Consider the following 27,977-nt stretch of genomic DNA (forward strand, 5'->3'; position numbering starts at 1 on the left):
CGTCAGGTGAGCGAATCTATCTTTGGCTGGCCACGCAAAAAGTACAAACAGCTATTTCAAAATGCCAAATTGCTCGACTGCCTCACCAACAGCCCAGAATTCGAATCTGAACCGGCGAAATTGCTGCCAACCGCAGCGTTTGCTCCCTCTCTCTCTCTCTCTCTCTCTCTCTCGCTCTCTTTCGAGAGATGGCTTGTAGCGGCATGGGGGCAGCAGCGATCTGTGAGGTTTTTGACACTGGCTGCCGTCGTCTGGCTGCCAACTTGACGCTGCGTTAGAAATATTCTGCGCAGTGGTCCTTGCCGAAGCCACAAGCACGGCGTCTCTCAGTGTGTGTGTGTGTGTGTTTTTCTCTTTTGGAAAATGTGCACGGCACAGCAGCGGGAGAGTTAGAGCGAACGAACGAGCAAGTGAGCGAGTGAGAGAGGGAGCATAATAAAAACATTATTTTCAATTTATTTTTAAACCGCACACACTTGTTCCAAAGGGGAGAGCCGAGAGGCATTCGGCGGCCGATCCTCGGACAAACAGCTGCTAGCTGTCGGCTCTCAACTGTCGGCTGTCGGCGTAGGCATCGTCACCTCCTCGACGTCAGCAGCAGCAGCAACCGCGGCGGCCGCAGCAGAGATGTAAAAACTGTAAGTGCCATCGCCAAGAAAGTTCAGTTCTTTCCGAGATCTCGCTGCGCTCGTACCAAGGGAAAAGAAAAGAAAACAAGATAAAGAAAGAGAGAGCAATAAAGAGCGAGTGCGCGCACCGTGCAAAAACATTGCCTGCCTGCCCAGTGATCCGCAATTGCAATAGTTGAGGATCGGATCGGATCGGATCGGAGCGGATCGATTAAGTAGTCGGGCCGAAAACAAAACACTTGTGCATTTAACGTATCTCGTTCTCAATCTATATCTGAATCTTCTTGTTGTTCCTTGTGATGAAAAGTTCGTGCGAATCGTGAATCAAGAACAGTCAAACAGCGCCGAGCAGGGCCCGGGGGAGGAGCCGAGTGCTGTGCGTGGTGATATATTATATTGATTTCGCTTCGACACCAAACATTCGGCTGAATCATCGTCTATATTGAGAGCCAAGCAACAGCAACGATCCATTCACATCCATTTGGAACGATCACGCTTCAGTTAACCCCCCCACGCAGGGCTCACTTCCTGATCTACAGCGTGTCTTACAGTTAGGGTGAGTATCCATCCAACTTGGGATGCGGATATATGCATGTCTATACGCCTATCTCTAGTACAGGGTGTGCCTTTTTTCTGCGTCTATCCCGTTTGCGAATTACACAATTGCTCCAATAAGCAAAACCTCTGGGCTATTCTTATACTATATACTGAAGACAAATCTTTTGGCAGATGAGCAACATGGTTTTTTTTAATTATCTCATAGGTAGAAGGAGTGAGAGGGAGAGAGAACTATCGGGCCACACTTGTTAAATTAATATTATGATTTCTTTGATATTTTGACATTTACGTGAGAAATGTGTTTGCATTGGCAATGATCGGGCCAAGCAGATGGGTTGCACTCATAGAAACTGCCCTACAACAACAACTGAAAGAGCTGTTGACAACTTACAGGCCATCTCTTTCACGTTAGTTGCGTAAACATCTCGACTAAAGAATACAGAGTACAGAGAGGCTAGAGTATATATGTCATATAGCCAACTATATTTCAGCTAAGTCATGCCATGCGCCATTCTGATCAGACAAAAACTGCGTAGAATTGAAGGAAATGATTTGGAAAACAAAGCGCGTGCCTTAGTAGAACGTATTAGTACTAGTAGCAGTAGTACTAAGACTAGTAGTTGTAGTGGCATAATAGTATTAGTAACATCAGCTGTATTTATAATATTAGTTGTATTAGACATACATATATTCTATATACATTCATGTATATACAATTATTTATATATTTATACGATCTACATGCGTACATGAAGATTAACCAGATCACAGATCAGTAGCGAACAGGTAAACCGAATCGAATTGTATTTGTATGATGAGATATTTACATCAATCTGGCATATATTGCGTGTATATGTATGTAAGTATTTAAATAGCTCAGAGATCCTTTGTGTCCCGTTTTTGTTTATAATTAGGCGGCGTAAACATGTGCCCAATGTGACTGGCAGTGCGTCCAGCGTTGATGGATCTATAAACAAAAAGATCAACTCGAAACTTGAAGGGGCAACAGGCAGGAAGTCGCGTAGGTGTGCGTGTGTGGGGCAAGTCCTGTGTGCGGCTGACAGTCACTCGACTGCCGTGGCATTGACTTCTAGGCCGGCACAGCAGGCGCCGCAGTGCCCAGCGATTTGTTTATTGTGCATCGTGCATCTTGCATCTTTTTTCAAGTTTGAACTTAAATGTAAACTATGCGTGTATTTCCTTCTGCCCAGGCTGTAACTCACTCTCTCTCTCTCTCACCCTCTTGCTCTATGCACCTCTATAAATAGTCAAAACGCGCATTCGAGTCTGTGGCACGCAGCCACCGAGCCACCGAGCCAACACTGTTAAGGCCAGCGAGGCCAGTGGTGCCTCCATCCCCTGCCGCCTGTCTGCCCCTCTCCCTCCACGCCCCCTCAGCCACGTCAGCCATTAACATTTCTTTGCTTTGTGTACATTAACAGGACTTTGAACTTTCTTCGGCCCGAGCGCATTTTGCGCAGATTCTTGCCCGTAAATATATACATATATACAAGAATGGGAAAGAATAAAGAAGCAGAATGAAAATAGAAGACAAATAAGAGAAAAGCATTTTCATGTCCATTGTGCGTCGAGTTTACAAAATGCACTCGAAACACTTTTGGCTCATGTGAACCGCGGACCGCGGACCGTGGGCTGTGGACTGGGGCCTGTGGGGGGCTGACTTGATGAAAGGTAGCATGTGGTGGAGCTGTTAAATACATTCTCTGCCTGCCATGACAGAACAGGCTAATAAGTGGGATGTTATTATTCAAGATTATTTCGCTTTATAAAACATATTTTATAATTAATTCGTTAATAATGCAGAATTGGATTGGTTTGCGTGAGAAACGATCGAGTCTATTAAGCAGAACAGAATTTCTTTGTTTATGTATTGAAAACCAATGAAACGCTGCAGCTCTTTATCTGCTTCCCACTAATACTAATACTTATAATGATACACACTCACTCTCTCTCTCTCTCTCTCTCTCTCTTTCTATCTTTCTCTTTGTCCTTCTTTGTGCAAATATGTATTCCTTGAAGTATCTGAACTAACACATCCTTAGCGTTTACACTCTGATCTTGCTCATCTCTTCTGTCTTTGGATATCCTTTCCCTACTCTTTCCAAACTAATTTTTCATTTCTGCGGTCGTCTTCTCTCTCTCTGTCTGTCCCTCTAGACTTTTACAGTCACTGTTGACACTTGAGCTCCACAGTGATCATCTTTAAATTGTCTTAGCCAAATTAATGCAGTTCGATTTGAGTTTGTAGCAACATGTGCCCATGTGAGATGCTAGCTGCCCCAGCGCTCAGCCAGCAGCCAACGGGCAGCATCACCTACCCCTCTGCTATGCTCTGCTGTGCTGATAGCTGTGCTGCTGGCTGTGGCGGCCTGCACCAATTAACATTAAATGCTGCAGCAGCAGCAGCGCTTTTCCTGCTCTTTGAGATGTCATTTGCGATTACCGATCTGCGATCGCAGCACGGGCCAACGAATAATTAATTAACGGCCTGTCATAGAAACATGCGACTCTCGGACTGGTGCTTCTTGTTCGGTTCGTCTTCGTCTTCATCTTTTGCGCTCAACTGACATCGAGCAGAATTATGGCACAGCATTGAGGAGGTCTCGGAAAAGCCAAAAGCAAAATACATTCATAGCCAGCCACAAATTTCCCACTTGTCAGCTTTGTTTCCAATTTTCATGAAATTGGCAGAAAAAGCCCCCAACAACGACAACGGCAACAACAACAGCCGAATCTCTCCGTCAAAGTCCTATAAATAATTTAGTAGAAATTTCTGTGGAACAGGTATGCTGGCTAGGCTAAATGGGCGAAAATTACCAGGTGGTTGTGCCACATCAACGGGTGCTGCGGGGTCTCTGCACTTATTGAGAGTATAAATAAATGCTAAGGCCCAAATTTATGAATATGTATGTATACGATATATGTATATATACCAATATATATGTATACACAAACTGTCTGATGTGGCTCCCACTCTCATAGATCATAGCTAATATTTTATGGGTCGATTTTGTTGTAGTTAAAGCTGCACATTCTTTGCCACCTGCCGCTGCCCCTATCCCTGCCCCTGCCTCTCCCGCTTTGCACAAGAAATTATTTTTATGGGTACAAACATTTTGATGTACTCTACGAAATGAATTTCATTTCAAATGTTTTTTTGAAAAGAACAAAAAAAGAGAACAACTTTTGAGAACTGGCCGCCAAGAAGACGCAACAGGTTGCAAAAGTCTCTGGTTGTTTAGGCCAAATGGCCGCCCACTAGTTCTTTGTTAAGATCTAGGCGGACGGCGCCACGCCTACATCACGCGGCTGGCCTCAGGCCGAGCCAAACAGAAAGTCTAAAACGGAAAAAGAAAGAAAAAGAAAAACAAACAAATCCAAGGTGCACATGACCTCCGCAACGCTCGCACCGCCCCCACCCGCACCATCACCCCACCTGCGCAATATTTGTTATTGTTATAGTTGTTGTGGCAATAGGCATTAATCGATTATTTAGACGATTACGAAAACATAAAGATAGAGAGAGATAGAGAAAACTTTCAACAATAAACAACGACGAAGTGAGATCGGAAATATAAAATTTGATTGCCTAGAAATTTTAATAGTTCATCGTATAATATTAATTATATATAAAGGGGATTACGAGTGCCACCTGAATCTAGAATGATTCGGGGAATATTAAGCAGTATAATTATTTAAGGAAATTTAACTAAAAATTGAAATCGATTTCGTAGAAGTAATAAAAAATCAAAGGATCAGACAGAGCTGAGAGTTGAACAGAAATAGAAGTCAATATAAATTGAATGGAATAGAATAGAATATATTATATGATAAATCTATCATGAGTTAGAGAAAGTTGAATAGTTTCAGTAAGCATAGAAGTGAATATATGGACTTGCACAATTTTAATTAGATTTAAGTAGATTATATTTTAAAATCAGCATTAGATTTAAGTAGATTAGATTTTAACAACAGGCAAAACAGTGGGACTCAAAGGACCTAAGAACTGAAATATGTAGATATATCACATTTTGTTTGTGATTTTAAGTTAAATATAAATAAGCAATGGTAGATAAGATAGATAGAGAGATGGATAGCCTAGCGTAGCCAGCTAGCACTGCGTTCGTTGGAGATGGTTGCTATTACGTGCGAGATTAATCAATGCCAAGACAACATGCACAAATTATGCGCACTGCGACGTGAATTTATTTCGCAGATGCACCCAAAAACAAAAAAATTAATAGAAGTAGAAGAAATTGCAGCCAACAAGTGCGCCAGAGCCGGCTGTGCGCTGACGTTAATCATACGCCCCGAGTGTGCGAGTAGTGGTGGCAACAAGGTGACGACGATGATGCAGACAACGTTGGCCACGCTGGCCTCTTGGCTCGTCCTTAATTATAAATTGATGAAATATAAATAAAAGAAATGACGCAGCTCAACGAATTCTGCATACCCTATACAGCAGGCCAACATGAAAGCCAGACCATTTATTGTTACTGTTCCTGATGTTTCTGTTGGCCCACCTAAGCATTGATCAGCCTGGGACCCATTAATTTGTCTATTAGATGTTAAAATTGTAGCAGAAATATATTTAAAATTAACGATCGCAATATGTACATACATATATTTGTATAAATAAATAAATAGGTTTATGATTTATTTTTATACCCTGAGCACTTGAAAATGGGAAATGAGGGTATAATGATTTTTTGAAAGTCTATGTAACAGTCAGAAAGAACACATATAGCTAGTTGTCTCACACATTCTTGGTTACAGCATGCAATGAACGTAGCTCCAACAAACCCAAAAATCCGTTAATTTTACGAAATTCGAATGCAACTGGCAATAGCAGCAGTAATTCCCAGTAACGTCCCTAATTTAAAATTTGCAGCATCACAAGTCGGCTGTTGCGGCCGTTGGGCCTTTAAAATTTGAACAAAATTTTGGTAAAGTACCAGGCGAACAGAAATGCATAGTAGGGTAACAGATTCTAGTTAAAAAAGGGTTAACAGTGCACTTTGAGCACACTGTTATGTTAACTAACAGACTTATGTTACCTAACATAGTTATGTTAATTAACATTGTTATGTTAGATAACATACCATTAACAGGATTCTGTTACTTAACAGAATTCTGTACAACCACTGTTAAGTAACATTTTTCACCCTACTGCTCATTTCTGTTCGCCTGGTACTTTACCAAAATTTTGCTCAAATTTCAACGGCCCAGCGAAAAATTTAGCTTAACAGCATAGTAGCAGTGTACTGTTCATGTGCTGTTAATTTACAGACCATTTGCATAATTATGTTAAATAGCAGTGATCTGATAGTGTAGTGGTACTTCTGTACATAGCCGTTCAAATAGATCGCAACTGCAGTAAGCCCCCGAAGGTATGCAACGATATTTTGTATAATGACAGTTAACTTTTGAAAATTAACTGCCAACATAGAAATGCCAATATTAAATAAAAACACAGTTTAATTATTGACAAACGCTGTTTATTTCTTTTAAATTTACATAGTTTGTGCTGAATTAAATCTACATTATAAGCATATATGTATATAATAACTAAAAGTATGTACAGGCCTTGTTTAACATTATATATATATATATAGAGATGTAAAGCGAATATGTTACACTATCTCTGCTAAACAATATGCAACCGAGGCTGTGTGATGTGGGACTCTCTTAGCTGTAGAAGCGTTAAATTCTGAAAATATAAAATACATGTTAGAATACAAGAGATGCCAGAGAGAGCCGAATTGGCTTGGAATAGATTTGTACTTACCTCCAATGACTCATGATGAATACTGATGCAATATTTATCGCCGCTGCTAAAGATGACTCTCCCAGAAGTGGAAGCTGTCATGACCTGTCGAAATAGAATAATGTAGTGTTATAAGAAATTCGGGAAGACCAGGGTATTTGCTAGCTGGGCATTGCCGACTAGAGCTTTCTTACTTGCTATATTTGCTATGACGTATCTGCTACGCGTTAGCAGGTTGCTTTCTGCTTTTTATACGTCACATGGAATTTATTGTTTCTATTGCTCTGCTCTGCTCGATTGCAGACGCCATGACCAAAGATCAGCTGACCACGCCCATACCCGAGGAGCTGTACAATCTGACGCAGCTGGCGAATGTGACACTGGCGGCTGGACCGCTCAGCACAGCTGCCGAAGGCAACAACATGGCCGGCAACAGCAACAGTAACAACAACAGCAACAACGGCAACAGCAACAGTAGCAACAACAACATCTTCTATGCCTCGTCGGATGATGACTCCACCTACAACTCCTACAGCCACAAGGTGTTCGATCGCAGGAAACTGCGTCGCTCCACCATCTCCGACTCGAACTCCTGCGCCAGCATCGCCAGCAGCAGCAGCAGCAGCCAAACCAGCGAGCAATCAGCCATTCAGGCCGGCGGTAGCAGCAGCAGCAGCAGCAACGGAAGCTCGCCAGAGGATGAGCACATCTGCCCCGAGTGTGGCAAGAAATATTCCACGTCCTCGAATCTAGCACGCCATAGACAAACACACAGGTGAGCCAGACTCCATCATCCACAATCGCAGTGTACTTATTCGAGCTCTCTTTCTGCCCAGGTCAATCATGGACAAGAAGGCGCGCCACTGTCCGTTCTGCGAGAAGGTCTACGTCTCGATGCCCGCCTTCTCGATGCACGTGCGCACCCACAACCAGGGCTGCGAGTGCCAGTACTGCGGCAAGTGCTTCTCGCGGCCCTGGCTGCTGCAAGGCCACATACGCACCCACACGGGCGAGAAGCCCTTCAAGTGCATCGTCTGCAGCAAGGCCTTTGCGGACAAGTCAAACTTGCGCGCCCACATCCAAACCCATTCGAATACCAAGCCGCACACGTGCGCCCGCTGTGGCAAGGCCTTCGCCCTGAAGTCCTATCTGTACAAGCACGAGGAGTCCTCCTGCATGAAGAATCGCAGCGAGGCGCCGGCCCGTGCGGCCCAAGTGTTGCCACTGCCCAAGCAGCAATCACAGCAACTGGAGGCAGGAGGGGCGGGAGCTGCCTCTGCAGCGGCTCTGCCGGACTCGGCAAAGTCCACGCTGGCGCACAAGCTGCTGCAGAAGAAGGATCGCCGCCAGGCCCAAGCCCAGGCTCAGGCTCTGGCCTATGGCTATCCCGGACGTCTGGAGCACTACGACAGCTATAAGCGCAATGGCCTGCTGCAGCCCACAATGCTCCAGCATCCGGGTGCAATGTACCAGGAGCAGTTGCTGCCACTGTCGCTGCCCTTAGCGCTGCCCTATCATCCTCATCATCAGGCCTATGCCCATCAGGCCCCGGCTAGCGAGGATGCGGACAGGAACCGAGCCCAGCAGCAGGAACAGGAGCAGCCCGTAGACTTTTCGCCCAAGAACAATTTCACGCATTCGGCCAAGACGAGTCCCTTCGAGCTGACCGGCAACTATGCAATGGTCGCCTAGCCACGCCCACCACACCAACAGCAGAACAGAACATGAGCCCAGCAGCTGACTGTAAAAAGACAAACGAGAGAGAGATTTAAAATTTGGAAATGACCAAATTCCAAAACCAAAACACAAAACAAAAGTCTTAACCAAAACTCTTAACCAAAAACGTAACCAAAACCAATATAAAAATCCCAATTTGCATTCGATTTTCTAGGAGCTTATGTAGTAAACAAATATGTGATAAATACGAAAAAGAGCTAAAGTACCGTTAGAGAGTAGACGATTCCAATCAATCAAAAAAACACGCACTCAGACAGAGACACAGACAGACAGATACTGAAACAGAATCAGAAATAGAAACTCAATCGATCTACGTCTAGTTGTAACGAGGATTTAGAGACTTGCGAAAAACATATAACCAGTATTTTTTCTTTTAGCACTAAACCACATTATATATATATATATGTAAAGCTCTATATATATATATCACTGATTTTAGAATTTACACACATATATATATAAATATTATTTTTGCCATATATACTTACAAAGTAATTAGAATTCTTTTGTTTGTAAGGCATTGCGATTTCCTGCTTTCGGCACGGAAGTCCAAGAAACGAGCGAATCTCTAGTCTTGTATCTTTAGAGTGCGCCATGCGCCGGGCCGGACCGAGCTGACCTCCTGCCTCGGGTGCCGGGTGCAGGTGTTCGGGTGGTCGGGTCTGGCATGTGTCGCGTTATTTTTAAGCACTTTACGGCCGCATGTGGTGCAATAACAAATTGACATAACTACAAAACACTAATTAGCCTCTACACGCATACACACATACATATATGCATATATGTCTAAATCTATTATACATGCATACATATATATTTTGTATAGTTGTCAAATCTTTCTATTATTTTGCACATTTTTGTGTGCCTCTCTTTGTATTACTTCTATTGTCTATAATTTGTTCAATTTCTTATTTTATTTCCCTTCTTTCTCGATTTGGTTGTAGCAAAGCACACTGCATTTTGTATACTCTACACAAAACCAAACTACAGCTAAAACAGACCAAAGATATTGTATATGCATACACATATATATATATATATATATATATATATATATATATATATATATATATATATATATATATATACATTCATATATGTATATATATCAACTTAATTATATATATTTTCGTATATATAGAGAGTACATAATGTATTATTATAGAATGCACATTTATTTCAAATTAAACGAGTGAGATCCACCTGAAAATAAACAAGTTGTTGATGATTTTGGGGGGCGTTCAGACATTGCAATGGGACTAATGGAATGTGGCTGTATATCACATCATTGAATTGATCCTAAAACTATGAGCAGATGATTTTTAAGGCAAGTAGTATATATTGGTCTATCAATAGTTATATTGCATCCTTAAACCGATGCCATAGTCCAAAAATAAATATGTTTATCAAGATTTAGCACTCAGCAGGCAAAGCGCCATCTACAGTTGAATGCTCCATCTCACACAGCATATATATACTTATATTTATATACAAATATATATATTTACTGCAAATAAAAAATGAAATGAGCTTTCTGCCTTTCGCCGCATCAATATACAATATACATATATAAATCAGGTATAAATATGGGAACTTCGAACATAACTGCACATTCGACAGCTGAAATCATTTACAGCCGAAAGACAATTGAAATTTCGTCAAACAGGTAAAGAAAGCGCCATCTATAGCTCAAGACTTCCACATTTAACTTAACGCTTTATTAGGCAAACTTGTAGTAGTGTATCAATGCTTTCTGCATTTTTGCCTTTAAAGTTATTTTATTTTGAAATTGACAAATAATAGCGTATTCGACTGGGAATTTAAAGAGCTACTTGATTTTTGGGTAGGGCCTGTGAGATATGTCTGAGGATAAGTTCTGCTAACCAAAACTTTAGATCATGTACACATATACATACATAAGTGTATATGTATGTGGTGAGGTAGGTAAAAAACTACATGTCAGTATTGGCGTATGATGAAACTTGGAGTGGTATGCGATATGCCAAAAATATGTCATCAACGATTAACAAAAATGAAAAAAAAAAACGTCTGCAAATCTCAGATCCAAAGACGCCAACTCAGGCACTCCCCAGGTGACGACTGTTGATAGGTCTCGGCAATTGATACTATTGAAGACAAAACAATTATATGTATATAAAAAGAAATAGACAGAGAGAAAGAGAGGGGTATAGCTACCTTTAGGACTGGAAGAGCATCGCCGACGCCACCTGCCTTGAAGCCGCAGCGCACCCTCAGCTCCTCGTAGGGTTTGTCGTGCAGCATGCACACGAGTATAACGGTCATATTGTCGCCGCCCAGTCCATAATTGTAGGCATTCGGTGCCAGGCAGTAGGTCATCAGCTCCTCACAGATCACGTCTGGCTGCATGCCGAATCCGATGCGTTCGCGCACAAAGTCACCCACCTGTTGGGAGTTCATCACATCCCATATGCCGTCACAGGCCAACAGAATGAACTCCCAAGTGTCGTCGATATCGCAGGTCGTCACGTCCGGATTAGCGGTAACAATCTGCTCCTCCGGCTTCTTGCTGGTATTTCGCTTGTACATGAAGTCGCCCAGCGCACGGGACAGGGCCAAGTTGCCGTTGACGCGATTGTTCTCGATGCGACCGCCGCCGGCCAGAATGCGCTTCACCTCCGTTTCGTTAGAGGGCTTGTGGTCCACGGAGAGGGCGATCGTCGCGCCCCCCACACTGGCAATGGCTCGCGAGTCGCCGGCATTGGCACAGTAGAGGCGCCGATTCTTGATCAGCACCACGCAGGCCGTGGAGCCGGCCATCTGCTCGCCCCAGCCGCCGTTGTGCAGCATCTCGCGGTCGAAGTCGAGGAAGGCGCGCTTCATGGCCAATTCGATGGAGCTGCCAAAGTATTCCGGCCGCTTGGTAATGAACTTGTGCAAGTGCTTGCCCGCAAACTTGGCCACAGCCGCACCGCCATGGCCGTCGTAGACTCCGAAGAAGGCCGTATTGGGATCGTCGGGCAGGGATAGAATATGTGTGTGGGCATCCTCCATTTCGACGCGCCAGCCCTGCATGCAGCTGCTGCCCACTAAGTATAAGGTGTTGGAGCAGCGCGACGAGTCCTTGGTGGTCACCGGTTCCGATAGTGTCTGGCCCATGATCAGCTTAAACAACAACATAGAGACGCCGATTCATAACGTGTAATCAATCAACACTAGCAACTGCAGCAGCAACTGCAACAGCAACAACCAAAGCACGTTGCTGCTGAGACGCAGACCGCGACTACGAGCTACGAGCTACGAGCTACGAGCTGCGAGCTGCGCGCTGCAAGCTACTCACTTATCGGAAATCTATGATCAATAATTGTAATTGCTACAATTCTTCACCATAGATACACGCTATATATATATATATATATATATATATCAACACTTTGTACATATATATATATGTCGATTGTTTTCTTCTTTCGTTCTTGTTTGGTAAGCTAATAATTATTTGTGGATTCTCTAAGCAAACTAAAGACGATTTGGAATTTTGCAGACTGAACATACATCGTCTACTTACTAAACTCGATTTCCTTCCCTAGACAAAACAAACAATTTTGACAACAGTATAGCTAATGGAGCTATAAAGCAACAGTAAACGGATATTTTCGATTTGAAAAAATTCAGGCGAGTCGAAGCTAACATTCCAATTCCTTCAGGTATTAATTTCCATTTCAATTTGTTTGTATTTTATTTTTGACTAAAGTAAAATATGATTTTTGAATGAATAGCAAAGTTTGCTTAAATTCCATGTCAAAATTTAGTTCGAATATAATTTGCATGCTCTCTTTCATTGATATTGATCTAATGGCATCTAGACTAGAGAATGCGATGTGAATATACCGGGTTTTTGGATACTTACATAGGCTACATCTTTAGTCTTCCATGGAAGTTTCAACTCATTAAAACACTAATTTTATCTTTTGATAATTTTGTTTTTTTTTTTTTAGTATATGTTTTTTTTTTTTTTGTATTTTTTAAATCGTTTGTATTTTATGTTTTCCATATACATAATATATAGACATTTATTTGTAATTCATTTGCTTTTTATTTTGTTTGATCATAGATATTAGCTACACGTTTATCCTTTTAGGCATAAGTACGAGTATTTATCATAATTTGTATGTAGACGTAATTCGTATTTTGTATTCACGTATCTCTATAACTGTGTGTGTGTATCTCTATGTGTGTGTGTGTGCTTGTGAGTTTGCTCTCATACAATTTTCGTGGCCGTAACCCGATCTACATTCAATTCGACTTGGTAAAGTTTACTTTTATTTAATTATTTTTTATATTTTGTATATACTCTTTAAAGTGTAAAGACACTAAATTTCACAATTTTCGTTTGTTGATTTCATTTTTCAAATTTGTTTTCCTTCTCTTTCTGCCGTTAGTATTTTCTCTAGAGGCTACAAATAATCGCTGCTCGGAGCGTAGGGCGGGGCTTAGATCATGCCAGATTCCAGACATGGAGCTGTATATCTATGAGTTTTTTTTATATATAGAGAGAGAGAGACATAGAGTTTAAAGAGCAAAAGATTTTAAGAGTTAAAGTTGAGGATTGCCACGTCTTGGGGCACCAAAAGTGGGGAAAGTTCTCTATGGGGCAAAAGATTCAATGTTTGTGTGTGTGTAGGTATAGGTGTATTTTGTGTGTGTATTTGTTTTATATCATAAGTATATTTATTATAAAATCTCTAAACAGCCATAAAAGTCAAAAGTTCTTATATCATATTTATCGAAATTATCTATCAATGGGATTTGTTGTTACTCTGTTACTTGACTAAAAATTCTGTTATTTAACGGCTTGAATCGTAACTCGATTGTTTTTCTTCGATCTTCACTATATATATACTATGTATGTATGTATATATATAAATACAAATTTGCGGCTCATTGTGTTAAAGTTAATGGTTTGGTCTTGAGACGGTGTGTTGCATGCCTTCCCCTAACGCATCTAAATGGGGGTAGTCCCTATACACGTACACATATATATGTATATATATTTATCGATATATATGTTTTCTTCACATTAACATTGAATTAGTTGCTTAAAAAGGTACGCATATCTGAATAAGTTTATATAACTTTATAGTTAGTACTTGATATATAATATATACACACATACGATATACTCATCGTATGCCATGCTCCATATTGTTAGATATTGTTATATATATATATATGCTAAATGTATCGGTGTGCTTGGTTTGATATAAGAAGTATTTCATTTGAACGCTTACACTTAAGACTCTCGCTTGATCTTTCTCCATTTATATATATAAGTATTTATGTTTTCTTTTTGTTTTCATGTAAAGGACACCAAGTAGAAAAAACATTCAGTACACATGGTTAAGTTACTAAGAAAATAAGTAAATTTTTAAGTGTGTATAAGTTGGGTGAGTTGGCTTGGATTTCTCATCATATGTGATTAAGTTAGCTAAAGACAATCATATCAAATCGTTGCTAATCGAAAGATCATTTAAATCTTTCTCCTTTTGTTTTGTGTTGGCGCGGGGGGAGGTTAAGGCCCAGGGAATTTACAAGCCAAAATATTATTACATTTCTTGTTAACAATACTCGTTTACGTAGTGCAAGGACTTGGTCTAGAGAAATGTATAGCCTCAGTGCATTGCCTCAGTTCTTAGGACTGGAAATCAATAGAGAGACTACTTTCAGCCCTGTTAGGTGTAGCTCTCTGAAGTGAACTGTAAACGAGTATTATGCAGCCGATGACACCCGACTGCCACTTTGGCTTACTGCTTCTCTCTTCGTTCCTTTTCAATTTAGTCATGTTAAGTTCTTCCCTCGTTTGTTGCCCGGCAATTCGTTGTCTAACCCATGCACTTAGATATCTAAAATATATAACTATGTACTCGTATATATATTAGCTTAGGTACATGCTACAAGTGAAAATTTATATGTATGTATGTAATACAGAGAGTGAGTGTGAGGGGATAGCGGTTATGCTATAAGACTTGGTGCCCAAAAAGAAAACGAAAACTAATCTAAATATCGTAAATGTGTGCGCGCTTTGATTATCGTTCTTTGGTTGTTGTTTTTGTCAGTAATTGTTGTTGGTTTTTAGTTATATCAATTATGTTTGCCCTTAACTACATGTTCTATTGGCTATCGGCTTATCGATTCGATTCGATTCGATTCCATTCGTATTCTTTGCATATAAAAATATTTAAATTCTCGTATTTTTCGGTTCTGAAACATCGCAAGAGTTACACTAATGCCTAAAAGTTAACGCACACACACACAGCTATATCTATATGCTATATACGATATAAATTTGCTTCAGTTAACTCTAGTACAGCATGTATACGCACATATGTATATATATAAAAAGCAAATCCCATTAAAGTGCCATCATCTAAGTTGCATTACGAGCTAATCATATATATATATATATATGTATATATTATTCATATATATATATGTTATGTATATCCATTTAAAACATATTGTTTCGATTACGTTTGCATCACGCTTTACACACTAGAATACAAGAATTCTATATATATACACGTATATATATATTCCATTTAAATCAGCAAAAAGGTACGATCAATTTGTTAGACGATTTTTCATAATTTTTGTTTTGTTTTTTGTTTGTATTAAATTCAATATTTCATTATCTTTAGTTGGAATCGTGGAATCGAACTAGCTGCTAATTTACATATTATAGTTATCTGTATATATATATATATCTCATAACGTATTTATTCATTACTTTGTTAGGTAGGAAATATGCTAGTCTTATAAATTTCACACATCAACATTTTGTTTATCTTTTTTGGTTATTCGAAATAGTTTGTATTTAATAAAATATAGTGTATATATATTTGTAATTTTGTTTCGTTTCGCTTTTAATATGTATTTGTATTTGTTTTGTTTATGTAAATATACCGTATGTAGTTTTTTGGTTTTTGTTTTGTTTATTTAAAACATCTAAATATCAATCCGAAACACATTTTCAAGATTCGACTTTGCAAAACGTTCTAATCAAATGCAATATAATTTTAGGCATAGGACCACGTTTTGAGGGCTTGAGAGAAGCTTGAAGATTAGTTATTAATCTCAGCTTGTCTTCACTAAAAGTGTAAGCAATTTATTCCTATTTCTTGTTCCAGTCAAGCTTTCATTTGATGAAAAGCGGACCTTAGGGACATTCGCTTGCTATATGAGGCATATAATGCAGATGTTCTATCGATAAAAAGGTCTTATTGTGTGTTCCAGTTCTCTAAGGATACCTGAGACAAGGAATTTGAAGTAGTCTCGAGAACGCTACATGGCATATACTTGGGACGATATTGGACCAAGCTACAGGCCAGCAGCTTGAATCGAGATCAACTAAAAACTAAGTGAATTATCAAGGAAATCGTGAAGCAAATTCGATATTCAGATTGGATTGCCTGAGAGCTCAATCCAAGAGACGTCGAAGACGAAGGCCTGGCTCAATACTCAAAGCCAAGAAGAAATATCCATGGAGAATGAATCGAGTGCTGTGCATCAGGTGGGTTCAGCTCAGAGTAAACTAATGAAACTACATCGGGATTGTGTGCCTTCTGCTGCCTTCTATAGACTTCAGCCTGATTACGCATTTTCAATGCATTCAGGCGGCTATGAAAAGCCCTCAAAACTTAGATTTATATACCTAATATATTGATATATATATGTATATATTATTATATCATATACGAGTCAAAGAAAAAACACATAGAGAGAGCGTAGAATTATTTTGGTTGCCTTCCTAATCTAACACGATTTTCGAGCGCCGACAAAGCCTTGACTGGCTCTACATATTTAGATATATCTATATATAACTAGGTGTTACTCGTTTCCATATGCTTTGGGGTTTTCGGTTTTTGTTTTTGTTGTTTTCCTTTTTTTTAAGAACAAAATCTAATTATGGACGGGTTCTTATCAATCTTGTTTGTCAGCGTCAAATGTTTTAATTTTTTTTTGTTTCTGTTTCCATTTCGTTTCATTCAAAATCTAATTCAAATTGTTGATCGGTGTTTCTTAAGTACTATAACTAGTTGTTTATTAAATTATTATTGGTATTGGTATTGGTATTGGTATTTGTTGTTGTTGTGTTTTAGCTTGTTAAATGCATATAACTTGCGTATGAAACACATTCCAAAGCGACAAATTATTTCGAAAAGCTCATCAAATTGTTCGTTTTCGTTTTTGAATTGGTCAAACAACATGTGTGTGTGTGTGTATGCGTGTGTATTGGAAAAGAATTAACAATCTATTGGCAACTATAGAAACCTGATTCAGAGTAAACTAAAATTAGGTAATTATATATATACAAGCATCCATATATGTATATATATATATATATGTATATAGAAAGGGAGATAGCTGTTGCTGTAGCCAAAGCCTAAGCAATCCATGATGAGCTTTAAGATAAACTAAAGCAAATTCTAAATATAGATATATGTATAGATATAGCTTTATATCTCGCTCGATATATCAGTTAGCTTATAAAATGTCCCTTTTCTTCTTATGCATATTTAAAATTAATTTTGTTGGTGGGATATATATTTTGTATTTGTTGTTCATCTTGATTTGCTTTTTGTTCAAACTTTTGATTAGCTTCTTGATTTTTCATTGATTAAACTAAAATGGAAAAATAAAGGAAATTATAAAAGAAAATAAGTAAAATATGCTTTCGTTAATCGTATATATATATTTATGTTTGTTGTTGTGGGTTTTTGTATATTATTAGGACAGCATTTTAAACATTTATATTAATAGTAAATTTATGTTGTGTGTGTGTGTGTATGAGTGTGGGATATACAATTTAAAAAATCTATGCATTTGTGTGAAATACAAAAGTAAAATATTTTAAACAAATTGAAAAAAAATCTATATATTTTTGTATATGTATTTATATGTGTAAAAAAATAGGCAAATAAACTTTTAGTACATTTAGAAATATGTATGTTCAATCGTATGATATCTCAAGTATATAATATATACATGTGTGTGCTACACATATAATATTTAATGTTCATTTGTAAATTGATTTTCTTTTAAGGCTACACAGTTAAAACATTTGTTGAATTTCTCTTTAAGTTTAAAATTTTCACTTATTTACCAAATTTAGTTAGATATTTATATATATATATTTATGTGTATATATTTATGTGTCTATGTCTGTTTTTTATTTTTGTTTAGTGAGTGTTATATATATGTTTAAATTTTCTTCTTTTTAAGTCTATTAACGTTTCGTTTTTGTTACATTTAAAGCGCATCTTTCTGTTTTGCTTCTCTATATATATATATTAAAAAACACATTGAGTAGAAATTGAAAAGGTTTTTTGTTTAAATTTATTAATTATAGTTTATGTATTTTATGCATATATTAGTTAGTTAGATAAAAAAGTAAATAAACCTCGACAAGCTTGAGTCGCTTCGATTTGCTTTAAAGACTTTTGTTAAATATATATTCTATTCGTGGTCCACAAAATATCTATAAAAAGCTTTAACAAAAGCCATTCAAGATGACATCCGAGAAACACAACTCAAAAGCGAAACTGACAGCAACGGCTGCATCTAGATCTAGATCTGGATCGATTTATAGGTGTCTTACTATATCTGTTACGATTTATCATTTAAAGTCACAACACTAAACGTCTAGCAGCTGCTAATTAAACATAAACTTGAAAATTAAAAGAAAATTTGTTGTTTGCCTTTTTGCTTAGTCATTGTTTTTTGTTTTCTTTTTTTCTTCGTTTGTGTACTAAATAGGTAACATAGATTATTAATATTATTATATAGGCATATGACGTATATATGCTTTACAATTAATTAGTTATTTGTAATTTGTATTTGTAATTCGTAATTTGTTTTGTTTATTTCTGCTTATTTACTGGCTAATTACGACAAGGACAAAAATTTCGACATCAATTTGTGTTTTGCATCGATTTTTTAAAAACTACATCACAATAATTATATGCTAGACTTTCGTTACCAAATAGATCTGCTTGAATTCTCTATGGATACATATATATATATCTATAAACATATATATATATATAATTAGATTTCAATATTACAATTAGTGCACAGCTGGATTACAATATACGCATGCATTAATAATTATAGATTTCAATTACAATTTGCTTGGATTTACACAATTTGTATATATATTTATATATATTTGTAGTATCATAATAGGAAGTGCCCACAGTTCTAATTCAATTCAAACAAAAAACACATATAAAAGGATTTGACAAAAAAGTTTTACAACTAACTACACAATACTCTTTAAGAAACCTAATTAACAAGAAACATTATATTGATATATGTCTATATATAGATAGTTGATAGTAGTATCATGTATTGTTAGTATATATTAAAGTTGTCACACAAACAAAAAAATAATCAAATCTCTGCGTTTGTTTTTGAACATTTCAAAAGACACAAAACAGGAAATACAAAAACTAAATTAGAAATATACAAACTGTTCGATTATAGCTACATTGCTTTGCCTTTTTGTACTTTTTGCTGTTGTTTCAAAATTCATACAAGAAAACAGTTAAAACTTAAACGCAGAGAAACAGAGTAAAATAAAAGCCCAACCTGTAGGGCGAGACAAAGTAAAATATAATTAATTTCTGCTTCTTTCTCTTCTCCTCTTTTATAAGTAAATGACGCTTGGGTGTTTTTCCAACACTGACCTGGTACCTGATCTGATTTTAAAATCCGTTATATATATGTATATAAATTTATTGCTAAATACAATGCATCTAATTTGTTATACGTTTGTACAAAGCCCACGTATACCTATATATATATATTCCTATTTTGTAGGTTTAGCTTCTTAGAGTGTAAGTCCTATGAGAGTGTGTGTGTGAGTGTTGGTTAACGTAACAGATCAAAAAAAAAAAGGTCTGTCTATGTCTATGTTTATTAGCTATCATATATCGCATGTTCAGTTATCAGTTATTTTTAGATATCGCTAGGTTTAACTACTATATATTGTTTATGTATAAATATATATAAGTATATATATATTCATGTATGCTTTGATTGCTAGTAAGGTTTTTGCGGTATCATATTTTTTTTGTTTTTGCTGTTTATGATTATCTCACTAAAGTTATTTATTTTTTTCACGTTTTTGTTTTTGTTTACAATAATTTATATCGTTTTTCTGTTGTTGTTTGTTATTTGTTGTAAAAAGGCAATTTTTTGCATAACATTATTTGTTTTGTTTTGTTGTTGCTTGTTTTTGTTGTTTTTGTTGCATATTTAATTGTAATTCTTGAGGTACTTGCTAAAAAAGAGTCTAAAAATGTTACTATGCATTTAGCACTAAGTAATTTCTTGTCGTTTCACAAACACGAATTTTGTTTATCTTAAAATGTTGTTCTTGAATAATCGCAATAATTTGCATGTGTATGTGTAGTATAGATATAATAATATGTATACATATACATATATATATATATATATGCATGTATGTATTAAGAATTAGTTTCAGTTTTACATATATGTATGGGTTTTGCATTTAGCACTTAGTATCATAAGTTTTTATCGAATACATATTTTAGCGTTTAGTTCAGTTTAGTTTAGTTTATGTACTTTACTTTCTTGTTTTATATATGTACGTTTATATAGGTGTATATAGTATATAGTATGCACTTAGTAGCTCTAATAAAAAATATACAACACACATAGTGAAACGCTTTAGTTTTTTGTTTTGCTTTGAGAAAATCTTCAATCAACTTCGATTATGTTGCGTGTGTGCGTATATATATAGATATATATATGTATGTATGTATGTGTGTGTGTGTGTGTGTGTGTGTGTATTAATTACATATGTGTGTGTAAGTTGTTGCACTTTACACGCCAAACTGCGTGTAGAAAATGCTTAACATTTTGTTTTTAAAAATTGGAAAAAAAATTGAAATCTTAATGTAAATTAATAAATCGTAATTCGCACTTGAATTATCGAGCAATCGACAATCTTTAAACATTGGCGAATATTAAAAAAAAAATAATAAAGAAAAGAAAACACAAAATAAACATCTAAAATGGTTTCAGCGTTTGCGGCGACTTTTGCTGGGGGCAACACTTGTAGCTGATGTTGTTGTTGTTGTTGTTGATGTTGCTGCTGTTGTGGTTGTGGTTGCTGTTGCTACTGTTTCTGCAATTTCCAGAGTCTCTTGCAACATGTTGCTGTTGTACTGTATGATGCTCTGCTGCATGAGCATCATAAACCACCAGCATTGCGTCAGCTGCAACTTCTGCAATTCCTGCAGCTCATCAAAGTTGTTGTTGTTGTTGCTGTCGCTATCGTGGTTGTTGTTGTCGTCGCCGTCAGCCGAGGCCATAAAAGATCTAAACGAGCGCAAGTACAAGAGCATTTGATTAGTAAATTCTTTGATCTACAATAAGTGAAATAGAAAACCAGTTTAAATTGATGTCTAGCTGGCATTATCGACTCACTCGAGCATCAATCAATCAATCAATCAATCAAGAAACAAGTTCTACGCTCTGTGTGTGGTTAGTTAGGAAAGGAAGCTGTGTGCTTGTTGTAGTTGTAGTTGTAGTTGCTGTTGTTGTCAGTGGTGGCCTCTGGCATCCTCGCGTCAACCCTCGTGCACCCTACATCAGGAAGCTACTCAGCACCATACCATATGTTGGTGGGCGCAAAGTGCGCCGCATGCTTGCTGGCGGCTACCTGGGCAGGACTCAATGGTCCGAATTGGCTATACTGCGACGGGATTTGAATGTGAGCCGGCAATGGATGGGATGGTAAGACCTGTGAAAGGCGACAGTCAATGTTAATGTCATGTAATACTGCAATAGACTTGAGTAAATATCAATAATTACAATTGAATTACTTTCAACTACTCTAGTGCTTATTGCAAATGTAATTCCAGATAATTAACAATCATGTAAACACAATATCCCATAATTGAGATCAAAATACCCTTTAGAATCTCACTTCGATAACTTTTGTATTTACAATTCATAGGAAATTACATGCATTAATTTGGAGGAGGAATACTGCTTGCAATGCCATAGGTAGCTTAATTACACCCACCTGTCGACTGGAGCTGTTGTGGGCCGGTGGTGGAGCGACCACCGCTCGATTCGAGTACGCATAAGTGGGCGCTGCCTGGGACACATAGACGGTGGGCCTGCGGTACATGTCGCCCTGCGCGTAAATGTCCGTCTGCAACATGGCTGCGGCGGCTGTCGACGACGGTGAGCCGCCCAGCGGCGTGCCCGCCTGGTGGTGATGATGATGACTGTGGCTGCTGTGATGATGATGCGGCGGCCCAGCGGGCGGCTGTGTGGCAACACCGCCTCCACTGCCACTGCCACCACCGCCACCACTACCACCCGCCGAGGCCGATGCTGGCGGTGGCTGCGATGGCTGCCGGTAGACTTGGGGCGGGCCCCACGACGGCGGACCCACACTGGCCGCTGCGGCAGCGGCTGCCGCGGCTGCAGCAGCCGCAGCGCTGATCGACGAGGAGCTGCTCGAGCTGCTCTTCGAGTGTGCCAGCGGTGGCGCGACAGTGGGTGCCACATAGTTGACGGGCGCCACAGACGGCGCCTCGCGCTTCGGATGTGCCAGGGGCATCGCTCCCGTGCTCGAACCAGCTGCCCAAGAGCTGCGCTTCGTCTCCAGCTGCAGCTGCTGCGGTTGCTGCGGCGGGTAGTCCGGATAGAACTCCGCTGGCTCCTGCTTGGTTGGAATATGCGGCAGGCTGGCCACAGGCGGTGGCTGCTGCTGCTGTTGTTGTTGTTGTTGTTGCTGCTGCTGCTGTTGCACTTGTATCTGCACCTGCGGCGGCTGCTGCGGCTGATAGTTGCACTCGCTCTGCGCCATGGCCAGAATGCGCTTCTTTTGCGACTGTCCCGGCTCGTACTTGATGCTGGGCTGCGACTGAAGCTGCTGTGGCTGGGCTTGAGGCGGCGGTGGCTGATAGTGTGGCGTCTGCTGAGACGGCTGCACCTGCACCTGCTGCTGCTGCTGCGGTGGCGGTGGCTGCTGCTGCTGTTGTTGATGGTGATGGTGGTGTTGCTGCTGCTGCTGCTGCTGCTGCTGTTGTTGCTGCTGTGGCTGCTGCTGATGATGATGATGCTTGGGACTGCTGCCAGTGGGTGCGGAGAGAGCGGCGGCGGCTGCCGCGTGGTGACGTCGTCGCGCATCCTCCGGATCGTGATCACCTACGGTAACGCATGGAATTACTAGATGGACGTGCTGTTGTTGCGTTGGCTTATGACGACTGAGATGCGACTGAGACGTGGCAGGGCCAGAGGAGGAGGGAATGTCAGGGACAGCAGCTACTGGATTTGGACAGAGGTTAACAGACGTGGAGGAGGCGGAGGAAGAGTGTATTGTGGTGCTATTCATGGAAATGGGTGCGGGGGGGAGCTGTAGACCATGATGGTTATGGTGGTGTAGTGGTTGAGGTGGTTGAGGTTGTTGTTGGTTGGAAGTGGAAGCAGAATTGGAAGTGGTGTGATGACTGTTGTTGTTGCTATTGTTGTTGTTGCTGTTGCTGCCGTTGCCATTACTGTGGGAGCTTGACTGATAGCAAGCCTGTTGCTGCTGTTGCTGATGCAATTGTTGCTGTTGTTGCTGCTGTTGCTGTTGCTGCTGCGCGCAGTTGTCTAGGACAGCAGCAGCGTATCCATTGCCATTTCCATTTCCACTTCCGCTTCCGCCCAGCGAGCCTGCATGATGATGATGATGATGATTATTGCTACTGTTACTGCTACTGCTACTGCTACTGTGATGAGGAGGAGGCGGCGGCAACTGCTGCTGCTGTTGCTGCTGACTGCTACTGTTATTGTTAATGTTAATGCTACTGTTGCTGCTGTGATGCTGCTGCTGTAGCTGCTGCTGCTGTTGCTGCTGCTGCTGCTGGCTGTTGCTGTTGTGGTGACTACTGTGATGGCTATGATGGCTATGATGATTAGCTCCGCTACTGCCGCCCAGCTGGCCGCCACATTTGCTGGCCAATCGCTGACCACTGCTGCTGCTGCTGCTGCTGGCATTGGCATTGGCATTCGCGGAGCTGTTCGGGTTGGACATGGAACTGTGTTGAGCATTACCATAATTAACGGCCTGGTGTTGCACGTGCAACGGCTGTCCGCCACTGCTGCGGCAATGCGAATTGCTCGTCGAGTGCTGCTGCTGTTGATGCTGCTGCTGATGTTGCTGATGCGGATGTTGCTGCTGCTGCTGCTGCTGCTGGTGCATCAGGCTGCTGCTCGTCTGCGACTGCGCATGCGCGCGCTGCTTGACTGGCTGCACGGCTGCATCGGCGCCCTCGTCCTCGCTGTCCGATATGGTGATCACGTCGCCCACGACGGCTGTCGGCGAGGGCGTGTCGTGGATGGTGATGGTGGGCTGCTTCACGTGCGGCTGCTGGTGCGCGTGCAGCGGCGGCTGGCTGCTGCCGTGGTAGCTGACAGCCGAGCCACCGCCATTGCCACTGCAATTGCTCACCACAATGTGGTGGCTGGCGCTGTTGTAGGCGCTGCTGCTGCTGCTGCTGCCGTGCGGGGCGTGGGCCGCCGGCGCATGGTGGTGCGAGCTCGACGAGCTGCTGCCACTGGCATTGATGATGTCTGAAAGGCAAACAGGAGATTAGCAAGTGGAACAGGCATAGCTTACTTACATAATACAACTTAGATGCAATCTCAGCTGACTTTAATACATATTAATTTCAATAAATAATAATTTCATATACATAACATAAAGTGGGAAAATGTCAACGGAAAAAACTGCTCAACGGGGCGACAAGTTGAATGAATTAATGGAACAGACAAAGAGTTAACTATGTAAACGCGTGCCAGACCGATCTGGGATACGGCTGCGATATCAGGCTAAAAGGCTATAACGCGGCGTAACCAATGGATTAGCCGACACTCACTGCTCGCTGATGAGGCGGAGCTGGCGGCGACGGTGCCAGCGGCGCCTGCGCCATAGCCTCCTCCCCCGCCGCCATAGTTGCAGTTGTGGTGGGCGTGGTACTGCGGCGAAACGTGGGCGGCGCGCTGGTAGCGCTGCTGATGCGGCGGCGAGCTCTCCTTGACGCGCTTCTTCACTGGCGACAGCTGCTGATGCTCCTTCTTCTCGTGACGCGGCACACGATACGAGCTGCCCTTGCTGCAGGATTGCAATGGAATGAGAATTGGAATTAGTTTGAGTTGAAGCTGGAGCTGAATCCAACTAGATACGCACGCTAGATGATGAGCCGGCGACTCCTTCTTGAGATCGTTGCGCGGCAAGTTGAGATGGTGCTTGGGATAGATCTCCTCCACATTGAAGAGCGACGTCGAGTCGACGATCAGCGAATGCGCCGGCGCCTGCTGCGGCCAGGAGGGCACCAGCGCCATCTGCCGCCCGGTCTGCGGCCAGGCAACGCCACTGGCCTGCACCCGGTTGGTGAGCAGCATGCGCTGCCCAGAGCTGGGCTCCACCATGGACACGGGCACGGGCACGTTCACATACTGCTGCGGCGGCACCTGCAGCGGCGGCTGCATCGTGGCGCTGCCCACAACGACGTGCTTGGTGGGACTGGGCATGGCCTGGTACGAGGGCGGACAGAGTATGTTCGACACCAGCTGGTGCTGGAACGTGTCGGTGCGCGCCTGCGGGTACTGCCGGGCCACGTTGCGGCCGCCATAGATCTGGTAGAGGCCCTCGTAGGCCAGCGGGCGGCCATCGCGCACCAGGCGCTGCACCTGGCTGGTCAGCTGGTTGTTGATGGTGAAGGTCATGTTCTCCGTGCTGCTGGGCACAAAGTTGGTCACCAGCGTGGGCGCAGGTTGTACGCTGAGCAAAGAAACAGAGAAAGTGTTAGTGAATGCAGATATAGAGGAGAAGTCCGGCTGTTCACTCACGTATGGAAATCGCCTCGCCGGCACACCTCCATCATTTGCACCGAGGCCTTCACATTGTTGCAGTAGACGTAGTCGACCAGGTGGGTGAGCCGGGTGAAGCTGTGGTTCAGCGCCTCCGCCGGTGTGAGGCGTCGCTCCTGGTCAATGGTGAGCATGCGCTTGAGCAGATCTATGAACTCGCGCCGGTCCGTCTTCTCGGCCAGCAGCTGCCCGCCCTCCAGGTCCGTGGGCACGTTCACCTGCCCGATGTCGTCCAGGCAGTTGAAGATGTATTTGCGCGCCTCCTTGCTCTTCGTGTTCGTCTCCGCCTCGTGCTCCTCGGTGGTCTTCAAGCGCCAGAACGGATACGTGGAGTCGACGTCCCGATAGAAGAACTTCGATGTCTTCGAGGCGCTGTTCAGCATGTGCTCCGTGGGCAGGCCCTGTGTTTGCGATATATAGCGGATCTGGTCAAACTCAGAGCTGCCCGGATACAGAGGCCAGCCCAGGAAGAGCTCGGCCACCACGCAGCCCAGCGACCACATATCGATGGCCTCGCAGAACGGCAGGCCCAAGATAATCTCTGGCGCCCGATAATAGCGCGACTGCAAGTACGTGTTGCAGACGGTCTTGCTCACATGCGAGGCGCTCCCGAAGTCAATGACCTTTACGCGATACGGCTGACGCACTGGATCCACGAGCATTATGTTCTCCGGCTTCAAATCGGCGTGAATCAGGCCCAATTGCTTCAACTTCAACAGGGCAGTCAACACCTAAGAGAGAGAGAAAGGGAATATGACTAATGGCATTTCTATCGGCTGCGCCTGTCTCACCTGCTCCAGTATGGGTCGTATGTACTTCAACGGCAGCGGCGAGAACTTGTTCTGCTTGAGAAAATCATAGAGATTCTGCTCGAGCATCTCGAAGACCAGGCAGGTGTGATTCTTATGCTGAAAGCACTCGAAGGCGCGCACAAAGTTGAACTCATCCGCGTTCTCCTGGCTGAGGCGCGACAGTATCGAGACCTCGATCTGGCCCTGGCGCGCGTACGACGGATGATTCTTTAAGATTTTGATAGCGACGATTTCGGAAGTGCCGCGCTTCCAGCACTTGACCACCTGGCCAAAGGTGCCGCGGCCCAGAAACTCCAGGACCTAAATCGAAGAGGGGAAGAACATTAATTACACTGACTATTCACTAGTTCATTTAACTAAACTGAACAAGTTCACTAGTTCACTAGTTCATTATTAGCTTATATGGAATGGAGCACCTCTTCCATTCAGTATACCCAGACAAACTGACCGCCTGAACTCAATTGCTCAATGAACTAGTTCACCAGCTCATTTGAACTCTAACCCTACTATATAAGCAAGCATATACGCACCTCATACTCCGCTGACAGCGAGTAGAGCACCTCGTGCTGCACCAGTTGATAGTCGCCATCGGCGCCGCTGCTGGAGCGCTTGCTGGGGGGCTGCGTGTTGGCATGCCCCCCCGATGTGGCAACCTTTGCGTGCGCCGTCTTGAGGCTGCTGCTGCCACCGCTGTTGCCGTTGCCGTTACCGTTGACACCACTGCCGCTGCCGCTGCCGCCGCTACTGCTGCTGCTGCTATTGTTGTGAGCCGCTGCCGCTGCTGCTGCTGCTGCTACTGCCGCTGCCTGCGCCTGGCCGTTGTACGAGTCCACGCAGCCGCAATCGCAATCTAAAATGAAAAGAGACGAGATATTAGTTATGTGGACAGGGCATCTCTGCAGTCGAAACAACCTCTCCTACGCCAGAGCCTAATCACAGAGGATAGCATTCTTATAAATTCTCTTTGAAATTCTCCTCGAGCTGCGCCAACTGTGCCACAGCTCAGGCAATTGTAAAATGCGAGCAGCTCACGGCAGACCATGCGCCGATACAGACTGTAGACGTATATACATATGCACATATATACACCTCTATATATGCACGAGTATATCTCTCAGTCATGCAGCGCTGACAAAGAAAACGACGCGAATCGCAAACGCGCATTTTGGCCAATTGAAACAGTCGCAAATGTGGCTGACAAGTCACAATAATTGTAATGGAAATAAAGCGTATTCTACCTGAATAAAGACATATATAATACATATCTCTATCAATCTATTTATATATACAGATGTGCCATAAGGAAGCCGATGTATGTATATGTATATGGTATATTTACCCAGGCAGATCGTGGGCCATTGTTGCAGGTATCCGAGAGTCATCATGTTTTTAAACAGCTATACATACTTATATATGTATATGTGCAGATACACATACATACACATATATATATGTATATGTTTGTATATAAATATAGATATTTGATAAAACTGGAACCGCTAACTCGAT

At 41.7% G+C, this 27,977-nt stretch overlaps 4 protein-coding genes across 12 annotated transcripts in view; 1 reads left to right on the forward strand and 3 right to left on the reverse strand.

The window, feature by feature from the left end:
* Positions 1-501: 501 nt before the first annotated feature.
* On the forward strand, positions 502-9,929 carry Kah (Kahuli). The gene is made up of 3 exons (XM_030384085.2): positions 502-1,185; positions 7,279-7,750; positions 7,812-9,929. Exons 2-3 carry the CDS (start codon positions 7,284-7,286, stop codon positions 8,665-8,667), a joined length of 1,323 nt encoding a protein of 440 aa, XP_030239945.1. The 5' UTR covers positions 502-1,185; positions 7,279-7,283; the 3' UTR covers positions 8,668-9,929.
* A 541-nt stretch (positions 9,930-10,470) lies between these two features.
* Ppm1 (PP2C family serine/threonine-protein phosphatase Ppm1) lies at positions 10,471-12,408 on the reverse strand. 3 transcript variants are annotated; one of them, XM_018100667.3, is made up of 3 exons: positions 12,260-12,408; positions 10,909-11,856; positions 10,471-10,838 (listed from the first exon to the last, which is right to left on the reverse strand). In XM_018100667.3, exons 2-3 carry the CDS (start codon positions 11,848-11,850, stop codon positions 10,791-10,793), a joined length of 990 nt encoding a protein of 329 aa, XP_017956156.1. In that variant the 5' UTR covers positions 11,851-11,856; positions 12,260-12,408; the 3' UTR covers positions 10,471-10,790. The 3 variants fall into 3 exon arrangements, with proteins under 3 accessions (XP_017956156.1, XP_017956155.1, XP_017956153.1); XM_018100666.3 differs by having other exon boundaries at positions 12,032-12,320; XM_018100664.3 differs by having other exon boundaries at positions 10,909-12,321.
* Positions 12,409-13,011: 603 nt separating this feature from the next.
* LOC149091302 (uncharacterized) lies at positions 13,012-21,095 on the reverse strand. Its single transcript, XM_089260010.1, has one exon. It carries the CDS (start codon positions 21,093-21,095, stop codon positions 20,802-20,804), a length of 294 nt encoding a protein of 97 aa, XP_089116136.1. The 3' UTR covers positions 13,012-20,801.
* Positions 20,877-27,977, reverse strand: part of Hipk (Homeodomain interacting protein kinase) — a 126,342-nt gene continuing 119,241 nt past the window's right edge. For 4 of the 7 annotated variants that reach the window (XM_089259979.1, XM_089259976.1, XM_089259977.1 and 1 more), the window contains exons 3-10: positions 26,999-27,318; positions 26,448-26,768; positions 25,636-26,387; positions 24,974-25,567; positions 24,663-24,898; positions 21,812-24,357; positions 21,211-21,526; positions 20,877-21,102 (exon numbers count right to left, since the gene is read on the reverse strand). In XM_089259979.1, the coding sequence (XP_089116105.1) occupies positions 21,383-21,526; positions 21,812-24,357; positions 24,663-24,898; positions 24,974-25,567; positions 25,636-26,387; positions 26,448-26,768; positions 26,999-27,318 (4,913 nt within the window). In that variant the 3' untranslated portion in view covers positions 20,877-21,102; positions 21,211-21,382. Of the gene's footprint in view, positions 21,103-21,210; positions 21,527-21,811; positions 24,358-24,662; positions 24,899-24,973; positions 25,568-25,635; positions 26,388-26,447; positions 26,769-26,998; positions 27,319-27,380; positions 27,433-27,807; positions 27,960-27,977 lie in introns of those variants that run through there. The other 3 variants (XM_089259982.1, XM_089259980.1, XM_089259981.1) reach the window with 3 other exon arrangements.

Source organism: Drosophila navojoa, chromosome 4 (assembly GCF_054131105.1).
Source record: "Drosophila navojoa isolate 15081-1374.11 chromosome 4, UAZ_NAV_1.0, whole genome shotgun sequence".
NCBI classification, from domain to species: domain Eukaryota; kingdom Metazoa; phylum Arthropoda; class Insecta; order Diptera; family Drosophilidae; genus Drosophila; species Drosophila navojoa.